Genomic DNA, 27,381 nt, shown 5'->3' on the forward strand with positions numbered 1-27,381 from the left:
ATTATCTATTATTTTGTTTCCAACATGCCAACGAATTTATTTTTCATTCGTACAGTCTCGTCGAGCAAAACCTGCGTATCTAAAGCGAACGGTTATCCACCCCTTATCGTCTTGGGGGAAGACAGGCCGGCATCGGATTGAGGGGTAGTAGAGAAAGGGGTTCGAACTGCGACCCTCGCTCAATAAGGACCCGGCCAAGGTAACAAAGAGGCACGGCACCTCTTGTTCCAACGCGGCGGTTTAAAATTGGGGGAGAATAGCGTAGCCGGCGTTTGTTCGCCGGGAATCTAAACAAAACTCAAATTTACGCACCAACTTATGCAAAGGCGTTCCTTCGGGGATTAAAAAAAATCAAGTTTTTCTTAGAGCGTGTGAACAAGTTTCAAATCATTACTGTCTGGTGACGGCCACAATAAAAGTAAAAATCAAAACTAACGTCCGAGGAGTCAAACCAGTAACGATCGCGACTATTATTTATTTTATGAGCACGATAGACGGTTCATTTTAACCATCCGCTTTTATTCTTGGTCTGCATTTGATTCACTCACTTTCACTAATTAAAATGTTTCGAATTGTTGGAATGTAAAAAGTTCAAGTAGTATTTCGTTTGATTTATTTAAATGATGATGCTTGAATAGTTTGTCATTTGTATGGTTTTTCTCACATTTTAATTATATTTATATTTCCTCAATCTAAAAGTAATTAGAACTATATACTGCTATAATAGTTAGCATGACAATCATGAATGTTAAATTATTTTTCCTTTAGTTCGATTATCATTATCTACTTTTAACTTTATTTATGTGAAAGTCGTATAAATATATTATCGAACTATATTCCTGGAATAATATAATATTAAATTATCGTATTATGTTCTGTCTCTATAACTACGTATATGTTGTTGAGGGGCAATTAATATTAAGTAATATATTGGGAATAACATATTGGAAAATGTATTATTCTAGATATTAACATTGAATTATTCAATTAAAAATAATGGATGATTTAAAGTGAAAGCTTTATCGATTAAATTTATATAACAATACTATTAGTAAGAATTAGCCTGCTCTTTTTATGTATACTTACTAATGTAACTAAACTTTTCTACTCTACATTAAAGCAGTTACGTTCGTTTGAATACTGAGCTAATTACTATTTGCTATTTGGCCATGTTAACATTTAACCTTAACTATATGTTGGCATATATTCGCAATCGAATAACCAGCTATAGTCAAAATAAGCAAAAATTAGTGGCCTGTGCGAAATAGACGCCTTCCAAGTTACCTTGAACACTCAGATCTCTATTAGGAAAAATAACTGTTATCAGACTTGGCCAAAATTAGTCCAATGCCATCCTACGACCTTATATTCAACTCAAATTCGTACATCGTACCGATTAATTAACCACTCGTGACAAATTATTGTTTAAATATCGTTTATCTCCTTGTCATATCTGATATTCAATCTCTAAACTCAATCCAACTGCTATAAAGTATCCATAAATATCGATAAATTTCTCCATGTAAAAAGTCCCCCTTGTAGCTGTCATTGCCCTCCATGTCATAGATTTGTGGTTCCGACGGTTAAAAGGAGAAGGGAACCATACGATCCCAAGGTACCCTCTCCCTTTTAATGCAATAAAATGTCAGCATCCCCTCCGTACGGTTGTGACATCCTCGTGGAGGCTCGACGCTCGGCGATTGTCATGACAACGGCCAGTGGGAGTGTCTTACGGGTCGCCCCCTCTCACTCCGCTGTCTCGCTGCTCAAACCAAGCGTGGCCGTGTGCGTGTGTGAGATAATCGAGCATACTAGTCGCGGTGTTGCCAGATTTCCTCGCCCGTTTCCTTGTTCCAATCGAATTAGTCATTGGAGCTGTTCTCTCGATGACTATTAACAGGATATAAATGATGAAAGGTTCATCGATGCACGTGACCATAACGTAGCAACACGTGTCAAAATAAAGCACAAAGCAGTAGCCGGTTTTTTTTATCAATATAAAGTGTTAACCTTTATTTTTTCCCACCAATACTTTCTCTTTGAATAATCATTTCGTTTTTAAAGAATATACACACGTGCAAATAAGGCGGATAATTAAATTTAAAGAGCACTTTGTTGAGTTTGAAATTTCAATTAAACCGAATCGTTTCAGCTCAGCTCACCTTCCCCTTTGGCCGGTATTGAAATAACAAAAGAAAATGCTAATTATTTTTTTCTTATTAAATGACGAATAATACCAAATTCAAACATCCATAGATTGAAGACAAGGTGAATTGATATTTGCGAAATAAATCGAATAGACCTGGTTGGCAAAGGAAAGCGTTTAGATTGGAACTAGGCTCGAGAGGCCTTCGTCCTGCAATGAACGACTGAAATGGTACTTGTGCATGTATTATCAAGGTTCACCTAATTTATAATTGTTAAATGTTAACATTTAAAATCATTAAAAGTAAAAACGTACATGAACAGCTGTAGATTGAAAGTTGATTATAAATTTATATGTTATTGATATTTTACCTGAAAGTTTTAGTATAACATATTTTTTTTTAAATGGGAGATGCGTTTATTCAGTTGATGAATAACTAACATGCCCTAGGTGTTATCTGATACAGGTATTGATTAGATTCATTAATTTCTAGATTATTTAAAAGTTACATGTTTTAAAGGGTTAAAAGTTGAAGGATTTGCTTGACTAACTTAGCCGTTAAATCGAACTCCTATGGGAAAAGCGTAGATTTGTCTATGCCCAAATTGCGTTCTTCATAAATATATAACATAAAAGACATAAAATTGTCGCATAAACATCTTCTCTGAATGAAACTATAGATTATGACTTATTTTATGGTTTCCAAACCAAACTATAAAATATTCAATACAATGACGTAACAACTGAAATATATCTAAAAGACACTCTTACCAAGTACTTGATCTTATATCCCAAATCATCAGAATCGGTCGGGAGTCAGAACTGGATCGGTCGGTCCCGTTATTTTTCGATTTGAGCGACATCGCATGAACGCTTAACGAGCATGAAAAATAGCAGTTTGGTGTGTTGTACTTAATTCTGGTTTTGAGGTCACAATTAGAGGAACTGAACGTTAAGGTCGCCGAAAAACAATAACAGAAGATATTCCAAAAACGAAATTATAGCTTGTACCGTCCCAGATATTAGACAAAGTAGGACACGGTGGTGTTTTGTGTTTCGTAGGTGTGCGTGTCGATTACCTAACATGATGACTTTTACGCTTACATTAACAGCGAAAATTTGGAAACGCGATGTTTTTAAAGTAAAACAACGGAGCGCTTATGAAATTGGCAATGTACTGCATTTTTTTCTGTTTTATTGAGCAGCTTCGGTATATTTGACGCTAGAATAATCACCATATAATTACAAGTACAATTTTACATTTCAGTCATAGCTTTCTTAAAAAATCAGTGGAATCAGTGGGATCAATAAATTACAATAGAGCAAGAACAAAGAACTGTAGGTAGACACAATACTTAATTTTAACATATTAAACTAAGTTCAATTTCGAACAAAATAAACTAAGTAATACGTGATTAAATATAGCAGATAAGAAAATATAAACTAATACGAGAAGGCGGTAGTAAGTAATTTTATTTTTATTTAATTTGTGGAACGGAATTCAAATTGTTCATCAGATCTCTGTCTACATTTACGAAACTACTGATATAAAAGATCCTTTAATTGTTTTCATTTAAATTGTCTAAAACTAAAGAATAATTGATTTTTGTGTTTAGCATTGGTTTTTTAATATAGTACAATAATAAACACGAGAGGATGGTGCTAAATAATTTTCTAAGTCTATTTTTTTAAGTCGGCATCCAAATTTGCAAAACTTTTACTGATGGCTAAGAAATGTAAAATATCCTTGAAATATTTTGGCCTTGTCTAGTTTCGTGTAACTGACGAATAATTAATTTTTGTTTTTGAAGATTTTTTAACATCTACTGCGATTAACAAAATCCTCTTGATATTTGTTGATGAAGTCATAATAAAACAGTAGTAATTGTCCAAAAAGAATGTTAGTGATGATTTATTTTTGTATTAGTTGGAATGTTCCATCTTTGTCACATAAGATATATTTCTAATGTTGACAACGTTATTCGCGTAACTGTTATGTGTGGATGTAACTAGCAAGAAAAAGGACACACTTATTCGGTTAAGTATATAATCCGTCGAGAGAAAGTGTTAAAATTTCATCGTAGAAAGCTTTGGTTTTCTCAATAGTCCGGCTTCACGCCAAATAATCGACTTCCTACGTGTTGAGGTCGTTCTTTTATCCTTGTTTGGGGACGTCCGGCGGTGAGGTTCACCTTTTGTTCGATAATCAGGTTCCAGTCCGAACCGCGCGCTTTGGAGAATTTTTCGCTTCTCCCCGTATAGGTATATAGCCACGTTAGGAATTCGGGTCCCTCAAGAACGTTCCTGCTGCGTTCGTGACCGGCGTTGACGAGGCCTCGCAGCCGGCGCAAGAGGACCCAGGGCTACCGGCTAATGATCCGAAAAAGGGTCCTCGCTCCACCTAGTCGCCGCTAATCAATGTTGTAGTCTCATGGATTTCTTCGGTTTCTTGGAGGCCGTTATAGAGCGGTTTCTCCAGCAGTTAAATTGGATGTGAACAATATGAGTATTGATCATTTTGATAGCTGTTTAAAAATGAAATCAACATATGTATGATTTTTGTAAATATATAATATATTCTACTATAACTCTACAAATATGTACAAACATTTCGAAGATATTTTTTTTCTTGCTGCTGTTAACTGGGTTACAGTATCTAATCATATTATTTATCAGTAAAGGTGTCCCGGTATGTTTATTAACTGCAATAAACATTTCACATATTTATTCGATTTGGGTTAATCCCATTCTTAGGTCGCAATATACATTAACTATCTTATTCCTTAAACTATATTAATTTAAATCCATGGAGATTCATTCGCGTTAATATACAACGTTTTTTTCGAGTCCTCAATAATATTTTCAGAAAATCGTTATTTCTCCGTTAAATTATTAATGATTCTAAGGTTATACACTTTACCCTAGATCATTGCAATCCAATCACTCAATGCTCTTGAGCAACTGGTACAGCATATTTCTGGCAGCTTGACATTTCATCGGTGGAAAGCACAAAGTATAATTTTTCACCGGAAGTCTTATTATGCAAAACTGGTCTAAAAATTTTGCACCTTTTGCAAACCTAAAATAAATTAAATTTTATTATAAAACTTTCTTAAAATTTCTAACCACGTTTCCGCTCTGTATTTACGTAAATTATAACTATAGATATACATTTTGTGCAAAACTTTCTAAAATATTCAATATCTAATCAACTATGAGCATGAGCTAGCATGAAAATAATTTAGGGTTATGCCTTTCTCTTAATGTTAGCTCAAACAAGTTACAAAAATAGATATAGGTGATTGTCATAATATTCTTTTTTAACATTTAATTAAGTACAATTAATCAGTAATAACTAATAATATACTATATTTTACATTAATATTCCCAATTATATTATTTTTAATAACCAATACCTAAATGTATATACTACACAAAAAATATATTTAAATGTTCCAAATGAATAGAACACTTAAAGTTTAATATGATTACATTATCATATTAAACTTGAAGTAGAATATATATATATATATACATTATCTTAATATTTAAAATGGTGATTCAACCTTTTTCTCTTTCTTATTATGATATTTTCTGAACCATTATTGAATAGACTATAAAGTATTTTTATGTTACAGGCTGCCAGGGGTGAGCGACTGTGCCAGTGCCGGGCAGAACGCCCGGGTAACCTCCAACCTGCACCCGACGAGTACGATGGCGGTAAGCCGTGTGCCCAGTCCGCCACCCCAAGAAGTCAACACCCCAGTTGCTGAGAATTGGTGTTATACTCAGGTTAGTATTGATCATAGATGTGATATCATGCTTAGTAATGTGTAATGCGTAATAATGTGTATACTCTTTTATAGCATTTTAATGTTTTAAAATGTTCTGTTAATTATATGAAACAAGCGAGGAGAGAACAGAATAAATTAAATATTAAACTCACAAATTTGTTGACTACTGGAGAGAAACTCTAGATTTTGTATTAAGATTAAACTACAGGAATGGACATTAACAGTTCTATTGGTATTCTATGAATGTGTGGTGTTCAACTACGGAAATACAGATTCATAAGCAGCGATAGTATAGAAACGTTTTAAACGATTTGTTTTAATGTTTGAACAATATATTCTGCAATTTTTAGAAAACTAGTTTAACTTGATATATCAATTTTTTGTTGCTTCAGTTGCAAACAGTTGCTTCCAAACTTTAAGAGAAAATGTGGACACCAATGAAATGGATAAATTCACACTATTCTTTAATATCCGAGTTGTAATATTCTCTTACTAGTGATTTGTTTTAAACAATTTTAGTCTTTCGTGATTCTGGTATTTCATCGTATCTCACCACTATAAGTCTCAATGGGATCATTTCCTATACACTATAAGCAACGAATATTTTCCTGATGCATCAACAGACTTGAATGCGGTAAAACACACACATGCCCCGGGTGTGGTAATAGTGAGGATCCAATACCAATATTTTACTTCATGTATATTTATTGCAGATATACTCCCTTCATAAATTTAAAGATTTTTTATATTAAATATTCATATTGTCGATCGCGGAACAAGATAATAATCTGTTGTTGCACAGGACAAAAGAGGAACGAAAATATTGGGAATAAAGAAGGGACAACAGATTCAATTCAGATAAATAAAAATTATCCGTTGGAATAAATGAAACATATTTTGCGCTATCCCAGATTCACGCGTACCGATAGCCAGGAAATTGAGTCAACACATGATTGAACAACGGTAGTGCGAAAGACAATCTGACGCACTGCGAAACACATGGTCATAACACGAGACCATCACCATTCACGCTACAGGAAGCCTGCCTGACCAGCAGATTTGGCGAGTAATAATCACGGCCAAAATATCCAACGTGAACTGGTTTCTATTATTGTATTAGATGACCATCGTTGAGGTTAACAATTCCGTACAGAGGCACAATAAAAAATAGCAGATATATAAACGGGAGAAAATGAAAAAGATAGCTTTAGTAACATTAAATGGGCGGTCACGTTTCTCTCCATTGCGTTTATTAACCTGATAATCGGCATCCTCGTAACTTATCTTTCCGATTTCCTTTCACTTCATCGTCCATTTGATTCCGTTTTCCGTGTTACGATCGCTTTGATAGCAACAATCTTTGTATTGGCGACTTGTTGGTCCCAGCAATTTTTATTCTAATCTAATTCTAATTTAATTAATAAATATTAATAATTTTTTTACAGGTGAAAGTAGTAAAATTTAGTTATATGTGGACTATAAACAACTTCAGCTTCTGTCGAGAAGAAATGGGTGAGGTGCTGAAATCTTCAACTTTTTCGGCCGGGGCAAACGACAAATTGAAGTGGTAAGATTTTTTCAGTTTTTTATTTAGACCTCGTCATTCTTATTATATGGAACAGAACAAATAATAACAAAATAATCACATTATTCTGCAATTATATAAGTAACTAAAAGAGCATATTATGATTTTACTAACTGATTATACTAATTTAAAAGTTACCCAACAAATAGTTATAGCCACATAACTAATGATGGCAAATTTAAAATTCAATACCTATCATTCTTGAATATTGGATAATGAATATAATTAACAATTTTATATTACCATTTCAGTTAGAATTTATTATTAAAAGTTAGGATCAGATTTACATTAGTTTCTAATGTATTCAGATAATCCATTATGTCCAAACACTAATTTTAATAGTGAAGATAATGAAGGGTCTTTTAGAACCAGCTGAGTATAGTTTATTATGTGTTTTTTTAATCCTTTCATCACGATTGGTTCATATCAACGGAGCCTTATAATAAACGGCCATTATATCGTACCTTTCTGGATTCATTTGTTCCGATTGGTGCCACATGCCCTTATAATTCTTGTTATTGATGCTGGATAGAACACATACATTAAATTATCAATATATATTTAATTATCCTCAAGAATGACTACTATGGTACGTTTGAGGCCTTGCGATTTTTATTGAGCCGCAGTTGCTTTTCTGTGATTATTTATATCTTGAATTTTTTCGTTGACTGTCAGTCAATTAAATTGATTGATGCAGTTAAATAAAACACTGTTAACAAAATTATTGTCTGGTCTTTTATAAGCAATACGATATTTAATACACAAAAAAAGACTCCAAGACTATCCTGTAACACTTCAATATGAAAACAAAAAAAAATTTACATTAATATTATCAGAATTCGACCACTTTTCATCATCAATCGCTATTCTATGAAGAAATTGATTAATCTTAAAATTTCACGAACAACAGTCTTTGGATATTTGTTTTTGTGATACGTGAAAATGAATGTTTCTGTTTTTAAGTTACTGTGGCCTATGTCTACCCATAGCTTCTGGATTGGGGCTTAATGCTGTGTTTTGTTTGACTTGAATTGTTTATCTTTCCGGTTGAAATAGCCTCTTCGAAATCGATTGAATTAACCCGACAACAGATAACACAATGGCACTTGTGTTTTTAAAGTAATATAATCAGTTTTATTCTTTTATAATTTTATGGAAATCTGTGTTTTTTTTATAGTCTAGGATATAATCGAAATAATCGATGGGGCAACGCATAACATTTTTTTAGTTTTATGTGCTATATGAAGCGGCTTTAGATATGTTATTATATAAAATATGGCTGCTATTCAACTTTTCATATTGCAAAGTAATCCATTATTTAGACTATGCTCAATACTAGTTTTCCATCAAAATACATTATAATTGAACGTCAATAACATTAATTATAACGTTGCTATAAATATACCAGGAAATATAAAGACGTATCTAACTAAACTATATGTTAATTTGTTTTGTATTTATTTTGTGTAGGTGTTTACGAGTAAATCCCAAAGGTTTAGACGAAGAAAGTAAAGATTACCTTTCCCTTTATTTACTTTTGGTATCTTGTAATAAAAGTGAAGTTCGTGCAAAGTTCAAGTTTAGTATATTGAACGCGAAGAGGGAAGAAACTAAAGCCATGGAGAGCCAGCGAGCCTATCGGTTCGTCCAGGGCAAAGATTGGGGCTTCAAGAAGTTCATCAGGAGAGACTTCTTGCTGGATGAAGCAAACGGTTTGCTACCAGATGACAAACTCACGATATTTTGCGAAGTAATTAATTTTCCGGTTTATGTAGAAAATAAAAATACTAATTGTTGTATGTCCTTATAGGTGAGCGTTGTTGCTGATAGTGTAAATATATCAGGACAATCGAATACGATACAGTTTAAAGTGCCAGAATGTAGACTGTCTGATGATTTAGGACTTTTATTTGAAAATCAGAAGTTCAGTGATGTGACGTTATCAGTGGCGGGGAGGGAGTTTCAAGCACATAAAGCGATATTAGCAGGTGAGTAACCTATGATGAAAACGAATATCAATAATGTTTCGAAAATCCTAGAATTGTCGACTATCAACAAAATTGCGAAAAATTTACCGAAGTGTATTCAACTTAATCAAATGTGCAGGATAAAGATGATTAATGGCATTTTCATTCAACTTCTATTAAACGTATTTAATAATTATTGCACTTAAAATTCACATACTGATCTCCTCAAAACGTTGTTTCAGCCCGAAGTCCAGTCTTTCAAGCAATGTTCGAGCATGAAATGGAAGAAAGAAAGCATAATAGGGTAGACATCACTGATGTAGACCATGAAGTATTAAGAGAGATGCTGAGATTCATATACACAGGCAAGGCGTCGAACCTGGAAAAAATGGCTGACGATTTGTTAGCAGCGGCAGATAAAGTAAGCTAATGAACTGATTGATTATTGATCATTTATCGATAATCTTGTTAATGTTTCACAGTATGCATTGGAAAGGCTAAAGGTGATGTGCGAAGAGGCGCTTTGTACGAACTTGTCGATAGAAAACGCAGCCGAAATTTTAATTTTGGCCGACCTTCATAGTGCCGATCAGCTGAAAGCCCAAGCAATAGATTTCATTAATACGTAAGTACATACCGTTTGTTCAGTTACATAACATAGCGCACGGTTTCTATTTTGTTTTCGAATATACTATGAAAACAAAAATGTTAACGGTTTCTGTTGGATATGGTTGTTCCTAACACATTGTATATTTATCGTAGTTAGATTAAGGAAGTAAATTTGTCTTTATTATTTTGTTTTAACCATTCCACCAAATATATAATTCTTAATTTCTATGTGCATATATGAACTACCACTCATAAATGTTACTCATCATTTTTATTAACTTATTTAAGTACTCGTAGTCCGGTGTATTCCCACAACTGTGCTGAGCTCGATTCGCGTTTGTAGAAGGACTGGCGATTGTGTTGGCTATTATTTTCACATTTCTTTCATTTGGTTTTTGCTATACAAATCCCTGAATAATCCCTAAGTTGGCGAATGTTTAGGGTCGTTGCTTTACTGGAAAATAAGAACTTCATTAAATTGCCTTTTTTATTCAATTTTCCACCAGCTTCAATTATATGGCCAAGCTTACCTAAATTATAACACCACCACCACCTACTGAATCCCGTTCGCCTCCTGATCGGCGCACAAAAACGCGTCTATTAGATTCCGCATTTTGAAATTTGCACTCATCCGTCCATAGGATATTTCTCCAGATTTTTCTGTATTTTAGCACACTTATTCCTCTTAGTACTAGTTAGTCTCTTTTTTTGGCTACTACGCAACCTCTCAGGTTAGCAGATAGTGAATGTTTATTTACAGTTGTCGCTGAAACCGGTTTGTTTCATGTTTCATTTAAATATCTTTTCCGGTCTTGATTTCCATCAGTACCACGCTTTCATATAAGACTATAATATACAACTTCCAAATATAACTCGGATCATTTCTGCAATTTGGCGCATAAAATATCCTTTCTGGTTCAAAGTACAGATAGTACTTCAATTTAGCCTAATACAATTGGCGATGTAGAGTACATAGGCAGATGATGTACAGAGAGTACATAGGCAAGATACATGAGCCATTTTCAAAATAAGCGACAATTGATAAAGAACTAATACATTTTGTTGATTATTGTTAAGTTATTGTAAGCAGGGTCGTAAAAATAATAAACACCAATATCAATATGTTTATTATTTTTACTAAAAACTAAAACTAGTCAGCCAAAAATGGTGTGTTTCTAAAAGTTGTAAATGGTTAGTATGTATATATTATATATAAATACACAAATAGTTCAAACCATTATTTCAAAAATATTTCCATATTTTTTCTAGTCACGCCACAGATGTCATGGATACCCCCGGCTGGAAATCAATGATCCAAACCCACCCTCACCTCATTGCAGAGGCGTTCAGAGCCCTAGCCACCCAACAGATACCGCCCATAGGGCCGCCCCGAAAGCGGGTGAAGCAGAGCTGAAACCCCCGAGACTGCAGCCTCCCGAATTGACTGTCTTGAATGTGTTCAAATCCAGGGGGTTGGAATCAATCGCCAAACTAATAGTACCCCGTTCGTACCCGGGGCGATCTCCTCCTACCCCCTTCCGCCCCTTAAACGCGACACCGAATGTACGGATGAAGCGTTACTATCGCTTTCAGAACAACAAAAATTCATTCAGAAAACGATGGACCTCTTTCCCCCTTCCTCTGTACAACTAGCTTTTAGTGTTTATAAAAATAGATTTTTGTGACTTTCGAAGTAAAGGAAAAATCGACGAGTCGTTTGTGCGAGTTCGCGACAGTGAGCTGACCCGTGTTGAGTTAGAAATAAAAATCTCAATATACGTTTATTCGCATTACCCAAACAGACTTTATCAACGATGCTACCTCAATTTTGCGTTTTTTCTATTCCCGCGCCACGCCCCTTCCCTTAATATCGGTTTGTTCTCTTTATTGAGTCGATCGTTTTAGTCTACCGCTTTGCGTTCAATAGAAGAAATTTTGGCTTTCTTTGGTTTTATTATGCGCCTACATCGTGTGAGAAATTCGCGTTTTTATTGTTTTAGATGAATTTCGCTTCGATTCTGCTAAACTCTTATCATCGAACAGTTTAGATGTCATTTTCAAGCATCAACCCTGTTGTACATTTTTATCAAAGATAAATTATTTGCATTGTTAGTTTTTGTGTAGTTGTTGAAATTTCTGCAAAAAAAAAACAAAAAACAAGGAAGCCTCTTAAAATAAAAATCACAGGGTTCACAATACATATATTCTTACTGATTCCTAATTTTCATTACATTTGAAAAATTGAGGTACCAGACAAATCAAATTACTAAAAATGTAAATAAAAACGACTGATAATATTGAAAATAGAAACAAAGTTACCAGTGAATATACTTAAGGATATTAAACAAACTTCACTTATTTAGGGAAGTTCTAGTTGTATAAGTTTACCAATTTTCAGTTGAAATTTCTTTTCTGATCTATTACTGTAGAAGCAATTTTATAGGTGCCTTTCAATATTACTAAGATGATGTTTATCAAACCTGCTTTAATATAAAAAAATCTTTAAGTTATCTATCAAGGGACTACCAATAATAACTATCAAAATAATAGAACTCTTCCATATTTGATTATATTATCATTCATTATATATAAAATAATGTATTGAAATTTTAGCAGGCTTTCTTGTGATGTGAAATAGCTCACTGTCTAAACTTATAGAAAAGGGTTAACAGATATGTGATATAAATGACCACACCTTGTTCCTAACAATGGGACTTGTTATCTCCCCCTATATATGTTTTGTTCATTTATTTAAGTTTTAAAAGAAATAAAAAATAATAGAAACGGATGGAACATCGATCGACGTTGTAAAATTTCTCTAGACGTCTAGCGTCAATTTTTTTTTGTACATATTTGGCTTTCGATCGAAACCCTCCGCTTTCCTATGTACATTGTTCATGATCTCTTGTGGTATATATATGTATATGATTATTTAGAGAAAGCAAAACGATCCCCGTTTTTTTTTGTTTATTTTTTTTCCTTGTAAATAAATTTACAATTCGAACTTGAAAATAATACGTGTTTAGAAATTATAACCGGCTCTATTGCTAGTAGGAAAACAAATGAAAAATAAGTCACTTTGTACCGTGCTAGTGTTATTTAATCAACGCGATCATAGTGAGCTGTGGACGAGTGAACGTACGTCGAAGTTGAGTTCGAACATTTTTTTTCGTAATTGAACGACAAAGCAACAACAGTGGGCAACTCTTGTCTATCCAGCTTTTCAGACGCCATTTTACAATTTTCAAATATAATCGAAAAGAAACGTGAACAGCCGCATTGTTTGTATGTATAAAGCTTCAAATTAAAAAAAATTGTTTTACTCTTTGTATAAAAATCAAGCGGGTGTCGTTATTGTTGCTTTGTTGAGTGTATTTGTGAAAATCTTTGTTAAAAGAAACTGTTAATAAATAAATTTCTCTATAAATAATTTGCTTTTTGATATACAATACCAATACCTTTTTATTTACTATAAGCATTATTTTCCATTTTTTTTCCACAGATCATAGTTTATGGAACAGGGTAACATTTTTTTGTAAAACCCGTACCTTATAATAATTAATTCTTATCTTAAATCTTCCTTATACTTATCTTGCTTAAGATGATTAATAATAATTATACTGTCAATATAACAAATATTGGGAACTATAATAATTTAATAAGAACGATGTATTTAGTAGTTTAAAAAAATTTACGTAGCTCTTATAGCTTTTGTGGTTGCTAATATTTTTGATATGGTTATTTATGAAAGGTAAATTAGTTGTATTACTAAACTTATAATTGCCGATTATTGTAAGTTTACTAATACTATTGATGTAACATTTAAAATAAAAAAAATTGTGACTATGTAAATTTCTCTCTGCAAGTTATGCGCGCCTAATACATGAGAAATTACCAAAATAAATCAGGAAAATAGGTTATTAAGGAGGTGAATTTTTGTTCCTGATAATTATCGTATCTTCTAGGTAAAATTTATCTTCTTAATTTCATGATATCCTGGCATATGTAAATAATTCTGAGAATTATTAGAAGAACAGAAGTGTACATGTATTAGTGAAGTACAGTTTTGAAGGTATTACTCATAATTTTGTAATTCCTTAATATTTTTTACATCACACTTGGTTTAGAAATAAATAAGAAAGAACCCCACTACTCTCTTATTGTTATGTCGTTCTATTGCATATGAAAAGATTGTAATTAATAACAGGTTAGTAGAAGTTGCACGTACTGTAAAGAGGACTGACATTAGGTTCGAGGTGAAAATTTTCATTTTGCAGGAAACTTTTTCTGATGTCTTGATATATGTAATTGTACCCGAAAATATCAGGAAATCATAGTAATGAGAAGATCATAGAAGAAAAATAGAAACATTTTAAATTTGCCTTAAAATAATTTCTCTCAAAAATTGACCACAATTTAATTTGCGGATTTAAGTTCACTAAATAAAACGAGTATCATTAATATAATGCGTAATTTTTCACCTTTCATTTATTCAATTCATTATAAAATTTAGGGTATAACAAGTTTGAATCTGGTGACTACTGACTGACCGCAGCATTGGCAGCAATACTAGGGCTATTGATAACTTCACCAAGGCTCTCCAATAATTCTTTTCTATAATCGTCGAAATCTCCATCTAGTTCGTTGATTGTTTGATCCTCTATAATGTGTAAGGCACAACTGGTTTCCCTTATCAGTCTTTCATCATGGGACACAATAATAACTCCACCAGTAAACTCGTTAATTGCCTCAGCCAGCGCATCAATGGATTCAATATCTAAATTGTTGGTAGGTTCATCCTAAAACAAATATATTTATGCATACATAATATTAATTTAAACTACACCAGCTGTTACCAAAATCAGAACATCGGGTGCATTAAGACATAATTCAGCCATTGCGACTCTCGCTTTCTGTCCACCAGAAAGATCCTTCATTTTAATAGTATGAGCATGACTAGCTAAACCAAAAGTACCTAACTGTTTTCTAGCTTTTTCATATTGTAAATCGAACAATCGCATTAAGTATTCTGAAGGAGTCTCTTCAGCTGTAAGATGTTCACCTGAATGTTGATCGAATCGTCCTATTCTCTATTATAAAATAAAAACTGTAACTTATCTGGGTGAAAGAACATTGATATATATTAAATTTACCAGCCTATGATTCATACGTGTCTCGCCTTTTTGTGGAGATAGTTCACCGACTAGAAGTTTCAAAAACGTTGATTTTCCGACGCCATTAGGCCCTACTATAGCTACTCTACTGCTCATATCAATACCAAAATCAGCATCAATAAAAAGTGGTTTTTGTCCTGGATATGCAAATGTAACATCTACAACAATCATTAATTTTTAGTTAAATATAGAGGGAAATTTGTTATAAATATACTATGTAAACCCAGAACTGGAGGTTGCAAAGGTGGAGGCTCAGGAAACCTAAACTTAACGAGATATTCTTTGGGCCTTTGAAGTAATTCTGTTGGTTGGTTATCCTCCTCTTGTTTTTGTATTTTACTTCGATTTTTCTCCTGTTTACGAGTAAGCGCTTCCTTTTGTTTTTTTTCCTAAAGCAACAACATTGTTAACAACGTAGAAAATTATTAATTACCGACTAATAATTAATTAAAATAACCTACAGCTTGTTTCTTTGAAGATCCTGAAGATTTCATCTCCTTTAGTCTTTTTTCTTGCTTTTCATACTCCTTAATCATCTCTTTTCTTTTTTGCATGTACATTTTCTTAAACATTGAATAATTGCCTTTGTAATAATATAACTTTTGATTATCTAAGTGAATAATTTCATTGCACACATTGTCTAAGAAAGACTGATCGTGAGATACAATAAGTAATGTCTTTTTCCATCCTTGCAGATAACTGAAATTAAAATATAATAACAATATAATATTTATAAAAATTTATATAAAAAAAATTTACTTGTCCAGCCAAATTACAGCATTTAGATCTAGATGATTTGTAGGTTCATCTAACAACAAAAGAGTTGGTTCAATGTATAAGGCTCTTGCCAAAGAAACTCTCATTCTCCAACCACCAGAAAAGTTTTTAGTTGCTCTGTCCTGCATCTCTTTAGTGAAGCCAAGACCAGCTAAAATTCTTCTTGCTCTAGGTTCAGCAGAATCAGCCCCAATAGCTTTCATTTCTGCATAAACCTCATTTAGCTTTTCTTGGACATCAAGTTTACCAGCATTAAATTGTTCTTCCAGCTTTTTCTGTTCTGATAGTAATTCATTTCTTTTTACATCAGCTTTTAAGACAGTTTCTACAGCTGAAAAGTCATCAGCTACTACTTCTTGTTCACAATATAATATATCAATATTTGGAGGAATATCAAAAGCTCTTTGAGCTAAGTGACGTAATAATGTTGTTTTCCCATGGCTAAAATTAAATTATAAGCTTTAGTATTAACTCAGTCAATATCATTTAAAGCTTAAGAACAACTAATCTCACCCATTAGGTCCTACTAAACCATAGTGTCTACCATTGGCAATAACCAAATTTGCATTTACAAACAAATCTTTTCCTTTTGCTGCTATACTGAAGTTTTCAATCTTAATATCTACAGCATTTTCCATAGCAGCTAATTGACCAGCAGTTTTTTGAGCTTGTGAAACAGTAAAGTTACTATCTAGTTCAGAATGTCCTTGGCCACCTTTTTTTAACATAGTTTCCATTTGTTTTTCATAATCTTGCTGTTTTTTCAACTTTTTTTTTTCCTTATGGGTAATTTTCTTTTCCTTTTCGCTTATTTCCATAGCTTTAGTTTGATCAGAAATATCATCTACCTCATCTTCCTGGGTTTTGGATGTCTTACTAACTACTGCCTCCTTTTTAATCTCTGTTGATTCAACTGTTTTTTGTTCCCCATTAACTTTATATTTAAAAGATTCTTCCTCATCCTCTGCATCAGAAATATTATCCAGTTCACTCAATATTTCTTTAGCTTTTGTTTTATTCTTTTTAGAGCTTTTCTTTATTGGATGAGGTATTTCTGGTTCATCTGCAGGTATATCTAGGTCAACATCTGCTTCATTGTCAGCCCAATCATCATCCTTCTTTTTACTTTTCTTGCCTGCTTTCTTTTTCTGGACAGGTTTAGGAGTTTCCTCGACATCGTCGGGTAATGATAATTCTAAAATTATTCACATTTAAAAGATTTTAGAGTAAGGAGGAACTTAACTCACTTGTTTCTGCATCCTCGTCACTCCAATCATCTATTTTACCCTTTTTATTTTTTTTACCAACTTTAGGCTTATTTTTAGTGTTATTATCAACAATGGGAGCCGACGTTTCTGTGTCAAAATCTTCACTAAAGTCCTTATTTTTCTTGTTACCACGTTTCTTCGACATTTTTGGAGCGTTTTTGTATGGAAAACGTTGAACCTAAAAAGAAGGTTAGGGTTTCTCTGACCTGTCAGTATTAATTGTTGTGCATTTTCTGCGTTGTATTGTGATCATAGAATACAGAATTTCTTTATTCTATAATTGTGATTGTGTATTGAATGAAACGAGATAGACAGATAGACACTATATCTTGGCATTTGTGATAGTCACTATCTAAACAGCTGTTGCTTTTTCGGTATAATTGATACGATTTAAACTAATATTAATAAATCTTAACATCATATTTAAATTACAAACAAATATCTAAAAAGTTTTTAAAACTTTTATACAAACATTTATTCAAATTTGGGGAACTAATGTAATGGCATTAAAAGAAGTATTTCATTTACTTGGTTTTTCATTATTAATATAGCATACATTTAAAATATGACATGCCAATTTTATTTTAAAAATCTGTGGTACGTTACTAGAAGTTAATTATTAAATATTTACATATAAACTAGTGACATCTAACGTTATTATTTATAAAATTGGCATTAATTTTTCCTAATAAGTTTATTTCATCAATTCTCAAAAATACAATTAAAACCATAGTTTAACCAAGTTTGTTGCAATCTTAATATAGACAATTATGATAACAAATTAGTAAACAATTTATAGACTATTTAATTATTTTTTTTATAAATGCAAGATAGAATAAAAATGGAATATCAATTATAAAAAATGAACAACAAGTAATACATAGTTGCCCTAGATATATTCCACAGATAAAAATACATTGCGTTGTTATGGAAACTACCACAAATGTATCAATTTTGACAGCTGCATATAAAACGTGTCCTTGCTATTTGAAAAAGGCAGGTAGAGATGTTGAGGATGACCATAAAATTAAAATTATGAGATAGAATTCTTTAATATATATAGGAAATTACCTATTCCTTAAAAGAAAAAAAAATACAAATTATATACACTTTTTATGGGATAATTTTTTATTATTTTTTTTAATTGAGTATATAGTATTATGTTTGATTCATAGAGTAAATACTTCTTAGTAATTATATTTCTCTAAAACAATTTTGCAGTTTAAAGAAATGATCCTGGCAATGAGTGAAGTAGATTGTGACTTAATTTTTAAATAAGCGCCAAAAAAGGAACTATGCATTTCCTGTCTTGCGCATTGAGCTCGTTAAGCGGCCAGGGCAGCGCCATATTGACAAGAGCTGTCTGTATCCGTCTCGTGAAATGGGTTTTTTTTTAAGGTGTAATTGTTTTAAAAGCAGTGTTAAATGAAATGATGGACAATTTCGTCGTCTGCGAGCGTTCGTGACTGAATTCCTCGGCTGGAAACTGTAGCGCGTTCCATAAACTCACCGTACGGAATCGTTGTATCAGCGAGACCGATTCCGCTTTGCCAGTTCAGTGCCGCTACCGCCCGCCGTTCTAATCGACTTTACGTTCGGACAACGTTTCGTGTGGCTTCCCAAATCTCGTTAGATTAACTGGATTAAGCAGGGAATAAGGTCGTTATAAAGCCATCGAATTGTCCACCACACCCAGAGCCCGTCAACGATGGCTGTTCCAGGAAGTGTCAGTCTGTAGTGGGTGTGTTTTCATTGGTTGGCGTGGATGGTAGCCGTAGCAGAAGTGCCAGGTCCCATCTACCATGCAGTGTTGTCAGTCAGATGAGGCGAGGGAGCAAAAACGAATTAATGCCGAGATCGAGAAGCAGCTCCGCAGGGACAAGCGAGATGCCCGCCGGGAGCTCAAGCTTCTCCTACTTGGTACGTAGTCCAGTTCAATTTCCCAGGCCCTTGATTCTAAATCCTGTGACCCTTTTCGACGATACCACTCACAGTGTCATTCTTTATAATTGCAAAATGCAAAAAAGTGTTGACGAATATTTAGACAACTAGATGAATGTAAAACATTTCATATGAGAAATAAAATAACCTTCTGGATGATTTATGTACACTGTTGCGGTTTTTATTGGACTATTTCAAAATTGCAAAACGTAGTTTGACTTGTTTTTTTTTTGTATATGTCAAGATCATTTACGTCCGATATGGTTTCACATTTTTATCAAATTAAAATTTTCTAAAATTTACTAAGTTTCATGGGATTAGTGATGATTTTCCGATTTTCGGACAGCAATGAATAATAATATCCTTAATTACAAAAATATAGATGTAGATTCGTGTAAGCTATTTCGTATCGGTACACATTCCCAGACTCGTTAATCAGCTCTAGCAATAGCAACAAAATGCGTTATCTTATCACTATTTGACCTAGGTCAGATTAAGTTATTAATTGTGTTAAAATTACCACGAGACCTTTTTAGCGTGTTAAAACGCGGAACACGATGATTATACATTAGTGTCACATCTAAGAAAACTTAAAAAATCAAATCACCTATCGGTTAATACATTTTAATGTATCATGTCTGTATATATACTTTTATCACAATATATTTTTACACCTACAGAACATACAAAACAAATTTATAATACGAATATATATATATATATATATATATATATATATATATATATATATATATATATATATATATATATATATATATATATATATATATATATATATATATATATATATATATATATATATATATATATATATATATAATACGACCTAATTTATTTAAAAAATAAAGCCATATCTTTGTAGTTATAAAAATGATCTTTAATTTACAGGTACAGGAGAATCTGGAAAATCGACATTCATCAAGCAGATGAGAATTATCCACGGTGCGGGTTATTCGGATGAAGACAAGAGGGGCTTTATTAAGCTCGTTTTCCAAAACATCTTTATGGCTATGCAAAGTATGATCAAGGCCATGGATTTACTCAAAATCCAGTATGCAGAGCCATCTAGTCCGGTAAGTAGTTTTATAAATATAAGGGGAATGTTTTCATTATATTTAGTAATGGTGAATCATGTTAGAAATTGAGCGCGATCGTTTTGTTTATCTTTCCCGAATTGCATACATACCTACGTATTATATTTTACTTAAATTAATTGCGTGATAAAATCATGTAAGATGTAATATTTTTTTGTTTTGAATTATATTCAGTTAATAATTTCAATTTTTTTTGCAAAACGTTTACTTCAAATGATCAATACAGAATTTTTTTAAAAATTATTTTACCTGTCATTTCTTTTTGGTATGTAGTCAAATTATTCTGTAAGAATATAATAAAGTTAATTTAAGTAGTACTTTATTATAAAAACACATGATATCAGGTTTTATTAGTATGTATTATTATTTTAAACCAAGAAGTTAAAAAATACGAATTAGTGAATGTTTTTAATTTCATGGCTTTGACTATATTTAGCATCATATTAACTCTTATTTTTCTGTTTCAGGAAAAAGCCGAACTGATAAAAAGCATTGACTACGAAACAGTGACAACGTTTGAGTCTCCGTTTGTAGATGCAATAAAGGATCTTTGGAACGACAGTGGCATACAAGAATGCTACGACCGCCGCCGAGAGTACCAATTAACAGATTCGGCCAAATAGTAAGTTTCGTTTTGTTACTTCCTCCTCCGTTACCGGCCGTTTTTATTTTAAGGGACCATCAACAATTGCGATTTTCTTAATGAGGGGAGTCATTCATTATGTGTCATGTTGATAGGTGGTACTATCATACAATATTTGTGGATGGGATATCCTCTATTTGATTTTGTTCTTTGGATTAAAGCCGTTCGTAATTTCCTGCAGTTCAAAAACTTTCTTATATTTCCAGCTTACTCTTTCCCTTTTTAATCCGTTTTGCCTATTGGATTTGGAACTGGGTATTTCTAACTCCTTATTGATTGCTAAATACTAAAACTTAATCAGATATTTTTTCAATATGATTGAAATTCTAATTCAACTGCTTTATAACTTTAGCATCAAAATTATTCCTTAATTTAACAGGTGTAGTTCAAATTCAAACTTCTACTTTTTTGTATTTTATTTTAAATCGTTCTACAATATTCATTAATTTATGAAAAAAACTTATGGTATGTAACATTTTAGTAAATATTTAGTATTATTCCTACTTTAGCCTTTTCTTCTGAGTAATTTTTGCTGTAAAACTGTTCAAGAGGGTATATCACCATATACAACCTAAAAGAAAGATTTGATTGCCTTTTTCTAACTCACTATCACCCTGTGTCTTGTAGCTATTTGATGGAAATTGACAGAGTCGCCAGCTACGATTATTTGCCCACTGAACAGGATATTCTTCGCGTGAGAGTACCCACTACAGGCATCATTGAATACCCCTTCGATTTAGATGAAATCAGGTTTAGGTACTGTTCCTGCGACAGAGAAATATTCACTATATATCTGTTTTTTTTTGTTTTAACTCGATGTAGACTGGCTGCAAAATATACAGAACAAACTCTGAGCACAGCATGAGCTGAATAAATCACTATTATGGTCGCAATATTCAACATAGTAGACGATATGATACAATGTACAGATGCATAATATATCTCAATAACCAAACAGGATATTTGTACATTGTATGGCCTTTTCTTTCCCTCTGCTGTATTGGATTTTGTGATACCCACAAACCATGTGTTTTTCGATGTTTTTAGCACTTTTTTTTCTTTTCAATGTGTTCAGCGCAATTTGCAGAAGGTTTTTACGGTAGTTAAGGCGGGAGATTTACGGTACGGTTAATATCCATGTATTAATTAACTTCTATTATTTCGGATAATATTAATATACCATATACATACGTACCTCTGTATGTATGTATAAATGGCAAAAATTTCATTTTACTTTACATTTCATTTAAACTCAATAATAGAACTGAAATTCTTGCCTACACCTAATACTGGTATATCAAGCAGTACTGTTGTAATTTAGCGAGGATGAAAAGAACTGTTTTTAGATAGTAAACGTACGTTAGAATTAGACGGTTTTTCTCTCCTCACATTGAAAGTTTTGCATGTGGCATGCTTTTGTTGTGTTGGTTACAGCTATCTTAGCGATCTGGAGCGAATAAGGGCGCCCGAGTATCTGCCTACCGAACAGGACATCCTTAGGGCCAGGGCACCAACCACTGGCATCATCGAGTACCCATTCGATCTAGACAGCATAATCTTTAGGTATGACATTGAATAAATATTTAATGGTGGGGTAACATTTTACTTCTTCTTAGTCAGAGTTTGTGATCATAGAACAAGTTAAATCAAAATTACTAAAATTGTTTTGGAGTTCTTGACGGATAAACTACATTAAGTTCCATTGAGTCATATTAATGATAATATGTCTTTATTAGATTGGTAAGAAATAATTAGTGCAACTGCTATATATTTCTGGCCAATCATAGTTTTAGTTATACATTAATTGTAGTTCCGATTATTAAACTTACAACTAATCATTTAAATATATCTCATCATTAAATTTTTTAATCTAATATATAATAAACAGAAATATGTTTTCTTTCTTTCCAATCTAGTTAAAGTAAAAAGACAGATGTATATGTTAATGTGGTGATTTTATCAATTGTTTGATAACCAAACCATTTTAAATATTGTGATATGTGCCTTGTTTATGAAAAAAATATTGGGAATATTCAAAACATCTTACCGTAAATAAAACCACAAAGTATCAGCTTTTATTTTTATTGCTAGTATTTTTGTGAACACAGTATTTTTTTGTCATAAAATTGCCTATTTAATGTATACATCTGTAGTTTAGATAAGCGTATTCGAAATAATATTCTTTCATAAATATAGAATGGTAACAATTGGATAATACGTCGCGATCGAATTCGTTGATTTGCTCAACGGTAGAAACGAATCTCCCCCTGTATAAAACTGAATGTCTTCAGTTTTTGTACAAATCGATTTACGCTTGACGCTTTTTTTGCTTCGTTTTTCTGTTGGACGCTTTTAGATGGACGCAACTTTTAATTGGCTCTTAGACGTATTAATTTTGTGTTTATTTTTAGGAATAGATGTAGTTTTAAACAATATATACTTTGCATTAACACTAACCAAATTTGTGGATATATAAATCGACTTGACATTTATGAACAAGGATTTATGTATCTACAGACTTGCATTTAATCATAATATTGATTGAATGCTACGCGGTATTACATTAAACTCCAGTGCATGTACTGACATTTGTTACTGTTACAACACAAAACAGTTGATATTGATAGTATTTCAAAAAATCCGTATGTTTTAGGATGGTAGACGTGGGCGGACAAAGATCCGAAAGACGAAAATGGATACATTGCTTCGAAAATGTAACTTCCATAATATTTTTAGTAGCTTTAAGTGAATACGATCAGATTTTGTTTGAGTCTGAGAATGAGGTAAGATCACTATATTGAAGAAAAAACATATTTCATTGTTTTTCTTTTTTAGAATCGTATGGAGGAATCTAAAGCTCTTTTTAAAACAATTATCACCTATCCCTGGTTTCAACATTCTTCAGTCATTTTGTTTTTGAACAAAAAAGATCTGTTAGAGGAGAAAATTATGTATTCGCATCTCGTGGATTATTTTCCAGAATATGATGGTAAATATGTTTTTTATATGTTAATTTTATTCCTTAATGTGTTTTTAAAAACAATGTCAATTGCTGGAAAGGTCCTAAACACGACCACATTGCTGCCAGGGAATACATCCTGAAGGTTTATCTCAAGGAAAATCCTGATCCTGACCGGCAATGTTATTCTCATTTTACAACTGCGACAGGTTAAACACTTCCATATATTTTTTTGGCTAGAATATGCAGCAGCATTAAGTAAAAGCTATTTTAGTATGTGCAGTGTATTTATTAAATATACTATTTGTTATTAAAATTGCAAAATAGAAAATTTGTCAGCCAATTTGTTTCCTAATTGTAAGTTTAATAATATAAATTTTCGAATTACTTTAGGTTCAACGTAAAATCGATGCAGTAATTTTTGCACAAATCTAAAACTTTGCAAACCTCTTTTCCTTTTCAAAATGTTTTCTGGGCATAATTAGTACAGTTTGGCATCTTTTTAAATTACTGAATTGATTTAGATGGATTGTTTTCCATATTTAACACTACTGTTAGAACTTGTGTGTTATTTCAATTTTGATTAGGAAAATAGATCTATTTAAGAGTCGCCTCATTTTCAGTTATCTTCAAAAATGATAGTTGTGATAGTATTCTTCAAAAACCACGTGTATATGTCTAGTAAATATGACAGGTAAAGTGGCAGTACCCCTTTAAACGCCTCCACGTGGCCGAGTGTTGATATATTCCATAATCTCGTCGCTCCATCTTTGCCTATAACTTTTTCTGTTGATGATCGGCCTAAATGCATTACTTATGATCACTCGTAGTGATTCCAATTGTTTGAAATTTTTCTGTTGATCAGTTTAGTTCTTTGTTAATTGTGTGGAAATTCACATTTCTTAGCAATTCAAAAAGAGCCTTAAAATCACTTAATTACTTAACGTACACATGGTCCATCGTTTTTTTTTTATTTGAATTTTGAACCTGGAAACAATTAAACAGTTTTGAACGTTTAAATTTTAACGTTAAAATGTTGTGTACACTTCGTCATGACAATTATCATAGGAATGTTCGATTCTATAAAGTATCAATTTTCTATACCTCGAAATCAAATCACAGTCCTAGTAGATAGCAGATTTTAAGATTTAATTTATTTTGAAATATTTATGAATGAATGAATTATTGTTAATGTGAGGAAATGTCCTTAGAGTTAATAGTTAAAAGTGCTTTTTATACTAATGCTTGATTTCTACAGGTCCGCAAAGAGATGCTATTGCCGCTAGAGAATTCATACTGAGGATGTTTGTGGATTTAAACCCGGATAGTGAAAAAATTATTTATTCCCATTTTACTTGCGCTACAGGTATTTGCTTTTATTTAGTAGTGGATATGGTGGCATGTGGCTTTTCGCTTCCTTCAATTCCCTATTTAATTATATGGTTTTATTGAATGGTGTTTTTTAAACTTTTTTTGCATGCTTTCATGAAATGGATCACGTTTTTAAATTTGAACACATATAGATACTGAGAATATCAAACTTGTGTTTTGTGCTGTTAAGGATACCATCATGCAAACAGCTCTAAAAGAATTTAATTTAGCTTAAGTAAAGAAATTTTCAACAGGTATGATCAGGTTAGCATGGTAACTAATTAGAATTCAAATATTTGCTTTCAAAAAATGTCATATCATCTTTTTGATCATAAAGCACGTTCTCATTTATTGTCAGCATTACTGTTTGTGTTTATTAGGAAAAATGGCGTTTTTGTGATGATCTGTTCAACAATTGTGCTGCTTGCTAATGTTATTTTATCTCAGACTCACAAAAATGCTCATTTCTGTGCCATTTTTATTATAGTTACAACTAAAATTCTAATACAATGTTTAACTTTTTTCAGATACGGAAAATATAAAATTCGTATTTGCAGCTGTTAAAGATACAATTTTACAGTCCAATTTGCGCGAATATAACTTGGTCTAGGAGCTGTTTTGTAAGAAAAAAATTCAAAGAAAAAAAAGAATGAAACAAACAAAATTGTGATCTGTTTTAATCGCCCCTCCCCCTTTGCCCCCTGCGACGGAACCGCCATCTGTTCGAGGAGGGGGAGAAGACACCAAACTTGAAACAAAAACTTATTGTGATGTTTTTAATAACTGTCGATTATCAAAAAATATGTGTCATGTGTGCGCTTAGCTTAGTGTGCCATTTTTATACACATAGAAAAATGGTCAGGAATATGGATTAAAGCCAGTGTTTTTTATTTAACAGTGCGAATCTTGACTTGATTCATTATAAATAGTATTGTTATATATATTATATTAAATTAATGTAGAAATATAGCCTGTAAGGAGAAAAACAAAACTTTCGGTCATAATAGTAAAAAAAAAGAAAAATCAAGTGCAAGTTCCTGAATTTTTTGTATAGCAGCCTTTTATCAGGCTGTTATTTTTTAATTTTTTTTAGCAATCAATTATTATGATTGTATATTTTTTTATTATTATTTCTGTTCTTGTTATTTTTATTTTGTTATTGCACTAAAGGCTGCTATAAAGGGATGTTTGCAATGGACGGAATGATTTTTATACAAGTGGCCCCTCCAACACCCTTCTTCCTTCCAAACAATTAATTTTTTTTCTACTTTTTTACGTCACACAAAGTTACCATTCAACCAAAAGGAAATCGCAGCAAGTCCCTCCCTACCATAACAATCCCCGCTCCCCAACTTAGCTAAAAGTGCGCCTAATTAATTTTCCCCTTTCTCTTAATTGAAAACATTTTAGAATCAGTCTTTTCTGACTGTATCTTTATATAACTGTATCTCCTTTTTTGTCTCCTTTTTTTTTATTGTAACAACAAAATCGTTAAAAAAATGGAAAAACAAAATGTTAGTGAGCTTTGTTTGCGTACATTCAGTAAAAAAGGCAAATTATAAGTATATATAGACGCTTGGTTTTTGTGTAATACGGATAAGAGGATCATTGGAAAAATTCCAAAATATGAGATGATGGGTGAATGGCAGAACATGATTTGTAAAATTATTTCTTGTCGAAATATAGATTTTTTTTCTGAATTGTTTTTTATTTTTTTATTTAGTATTTGTGGATATCTGGATATCAATAGCACGGATAGTTTTTATGAAATATGGTGATTCAAATGAATTATTAAATGATGAAATTGTGTTTACTTAGTATTTTTTAATAAAATATATAATTGTTATTTATTAGTGTGGGCTTTATTTGTTGATTTCAACTTCAATAAGTTGATGCAATTCTAAACAGACTAATTTCGTAGGGTCGGTACTATTTAAATTGATTTTTCGAACTATCGGATGCTATGGCGACAAAAATAACAACTCATTACTAAATAATTTGCAACATGAAAGCTTCTGACAGTCGTTCTTTG

At 32.2% G+C, this 27,381-nt stretch overlaps 3 protein-coding genes across 14 annotated transcripts in view; 2 read left to right on the plus strand and 1 right to left on the minus strand.

Moving 5' to 3' along the window:
- The window catches only part of rdx (BTB/POZ and MATH domain-containing protein rdx), a 37,348-nt gene extending 23,817 nt beyond the window's left edge, over positions 1–13,531 (plus strand). For all 4 annotated transcript variants that reach the window (XM_076404165.1, XM_076404173.1, XM_076404182.1 and 1 more), the window contains 7 exons: positions 5,785–5,938; positions 7,386–7,507; positions 8,996–9,275; positions 9,336–9,513; positions 9,735–9,913; positions 9,975–10,117; positions 11,371–13,531. In XM_076404165.1, coding sequence (XP_076260280.1) covers positions 5,785–5,938; positions 7,386–7,507; positions 8,996–9,275; positions 9,336–9,513; positions 9,735–9,913; positions 9,975–10,117; positions 11,371–11,515 — 1,201 coding nt within the window. In that variant the 3' untranslated portion in view covers positions 11,516–13,531. The remainder of the gene's footprint in view (positions 1–5,784; positions 5,939–7,385; positions 7,508–8,995; positions 9,276–9,335; positions 9,514–9,734; positions 9,914–9,974; positions 10,118–11,370) is intronic.
- Positions 13,532–14,571: 1,040 nt separating this feature from the next.
- Positions 14,572–17,576, minus strand: LOC143196504 (ATP-binding cassette sub-family F member 1). Its single transcript, XM_076404239.1, has 8 exons — positions 17,300–17,576; positions 16,566–17,247; positions 16,035–16,493; positions 15,737–15,974; positions 15,490–15,664; positions 15,255–15,433; positions 14,958–15,191; positions 14,572–14,900 (listed from the first exon to the last, which is right to left on the minus strand). Exons 1-8 carry the CDS (start codon positions 17,463–17,465, stop codon positions 14,640–14,642), a joined length of 2,394 nt encoding a protein of 797 aa, XP_076260354.1. The 5' UTR covers positions 17,466–17,576; the 3' UTR covers positions 14,572–14,639.
- On the plus strand, positions 17,513–27,049 carry LOC143196513 (guanine nucleotide-binding protein G(q) subunit alpha). 9 transcript variants are annotated; one of them, XM_076404251.1, is made up of 10 exons: positions 17,532–17,694; positions 18,214–18,320; positions 18,542–19,240; positions 20,171–20,355; positions 20,844–20,998; positions 22,454–22,582; positions 23,673–23,802; positions 23,855–24,008; positions 25,237–25,344; positions 25,877–27,049. In XM_076404251.1, exons 3-10 carry the CDS (start codon positions 19,123–19,125, stop codon positions 25,957–25,959), a joined length of 1,062 nt encoding a protein of 353 aa, XP_076260366.1. In that variant the 5' UTR covers positions 17,532–17,694; positions 18,214–18,320; positions 18,542–19,122; the 3' UTR covers positions 25,960–27,049. The 9 variants fall into 9 exon arrangements, with proteins under 9 accessions (XP_076260405.1, XP_076260373.1, XP_076260397.1 ...); XM_076404316.1 differs by adding exons at positions 21,647–21,775; positions 25,502–25,613 and having other exon boundaries at positions 17,532–19,240; positions 25,877–25,998; XM_076404290.1 differs by lacking the exon at positions 22,454–22,582 and adding an exon at positions 21,647–21,775 and having other exon boundaries at positions 17,513–18,320.
- The last annotated feature ends 332 nt before the right edge of the window (positions 27,050–27,381 follow it).

This window comes from Rhynchophorus ferrugineus, unplaced genomic scaffold (assembly GCF_030347505.1).
Source record: "Rhynchophorus ferrugineus isolate W39M unplaced genomic scaffold, kcgeb_rfMv2 rfM1, whole genome shotgun sequence".
Classification (NCBI taxonomy): Eukaryota; Metazoa; Arthropoda; class Insecta; order Coleoptera; family Curculionidae; genus Rhynchophorus; species Rhynchophorus ferrugineus.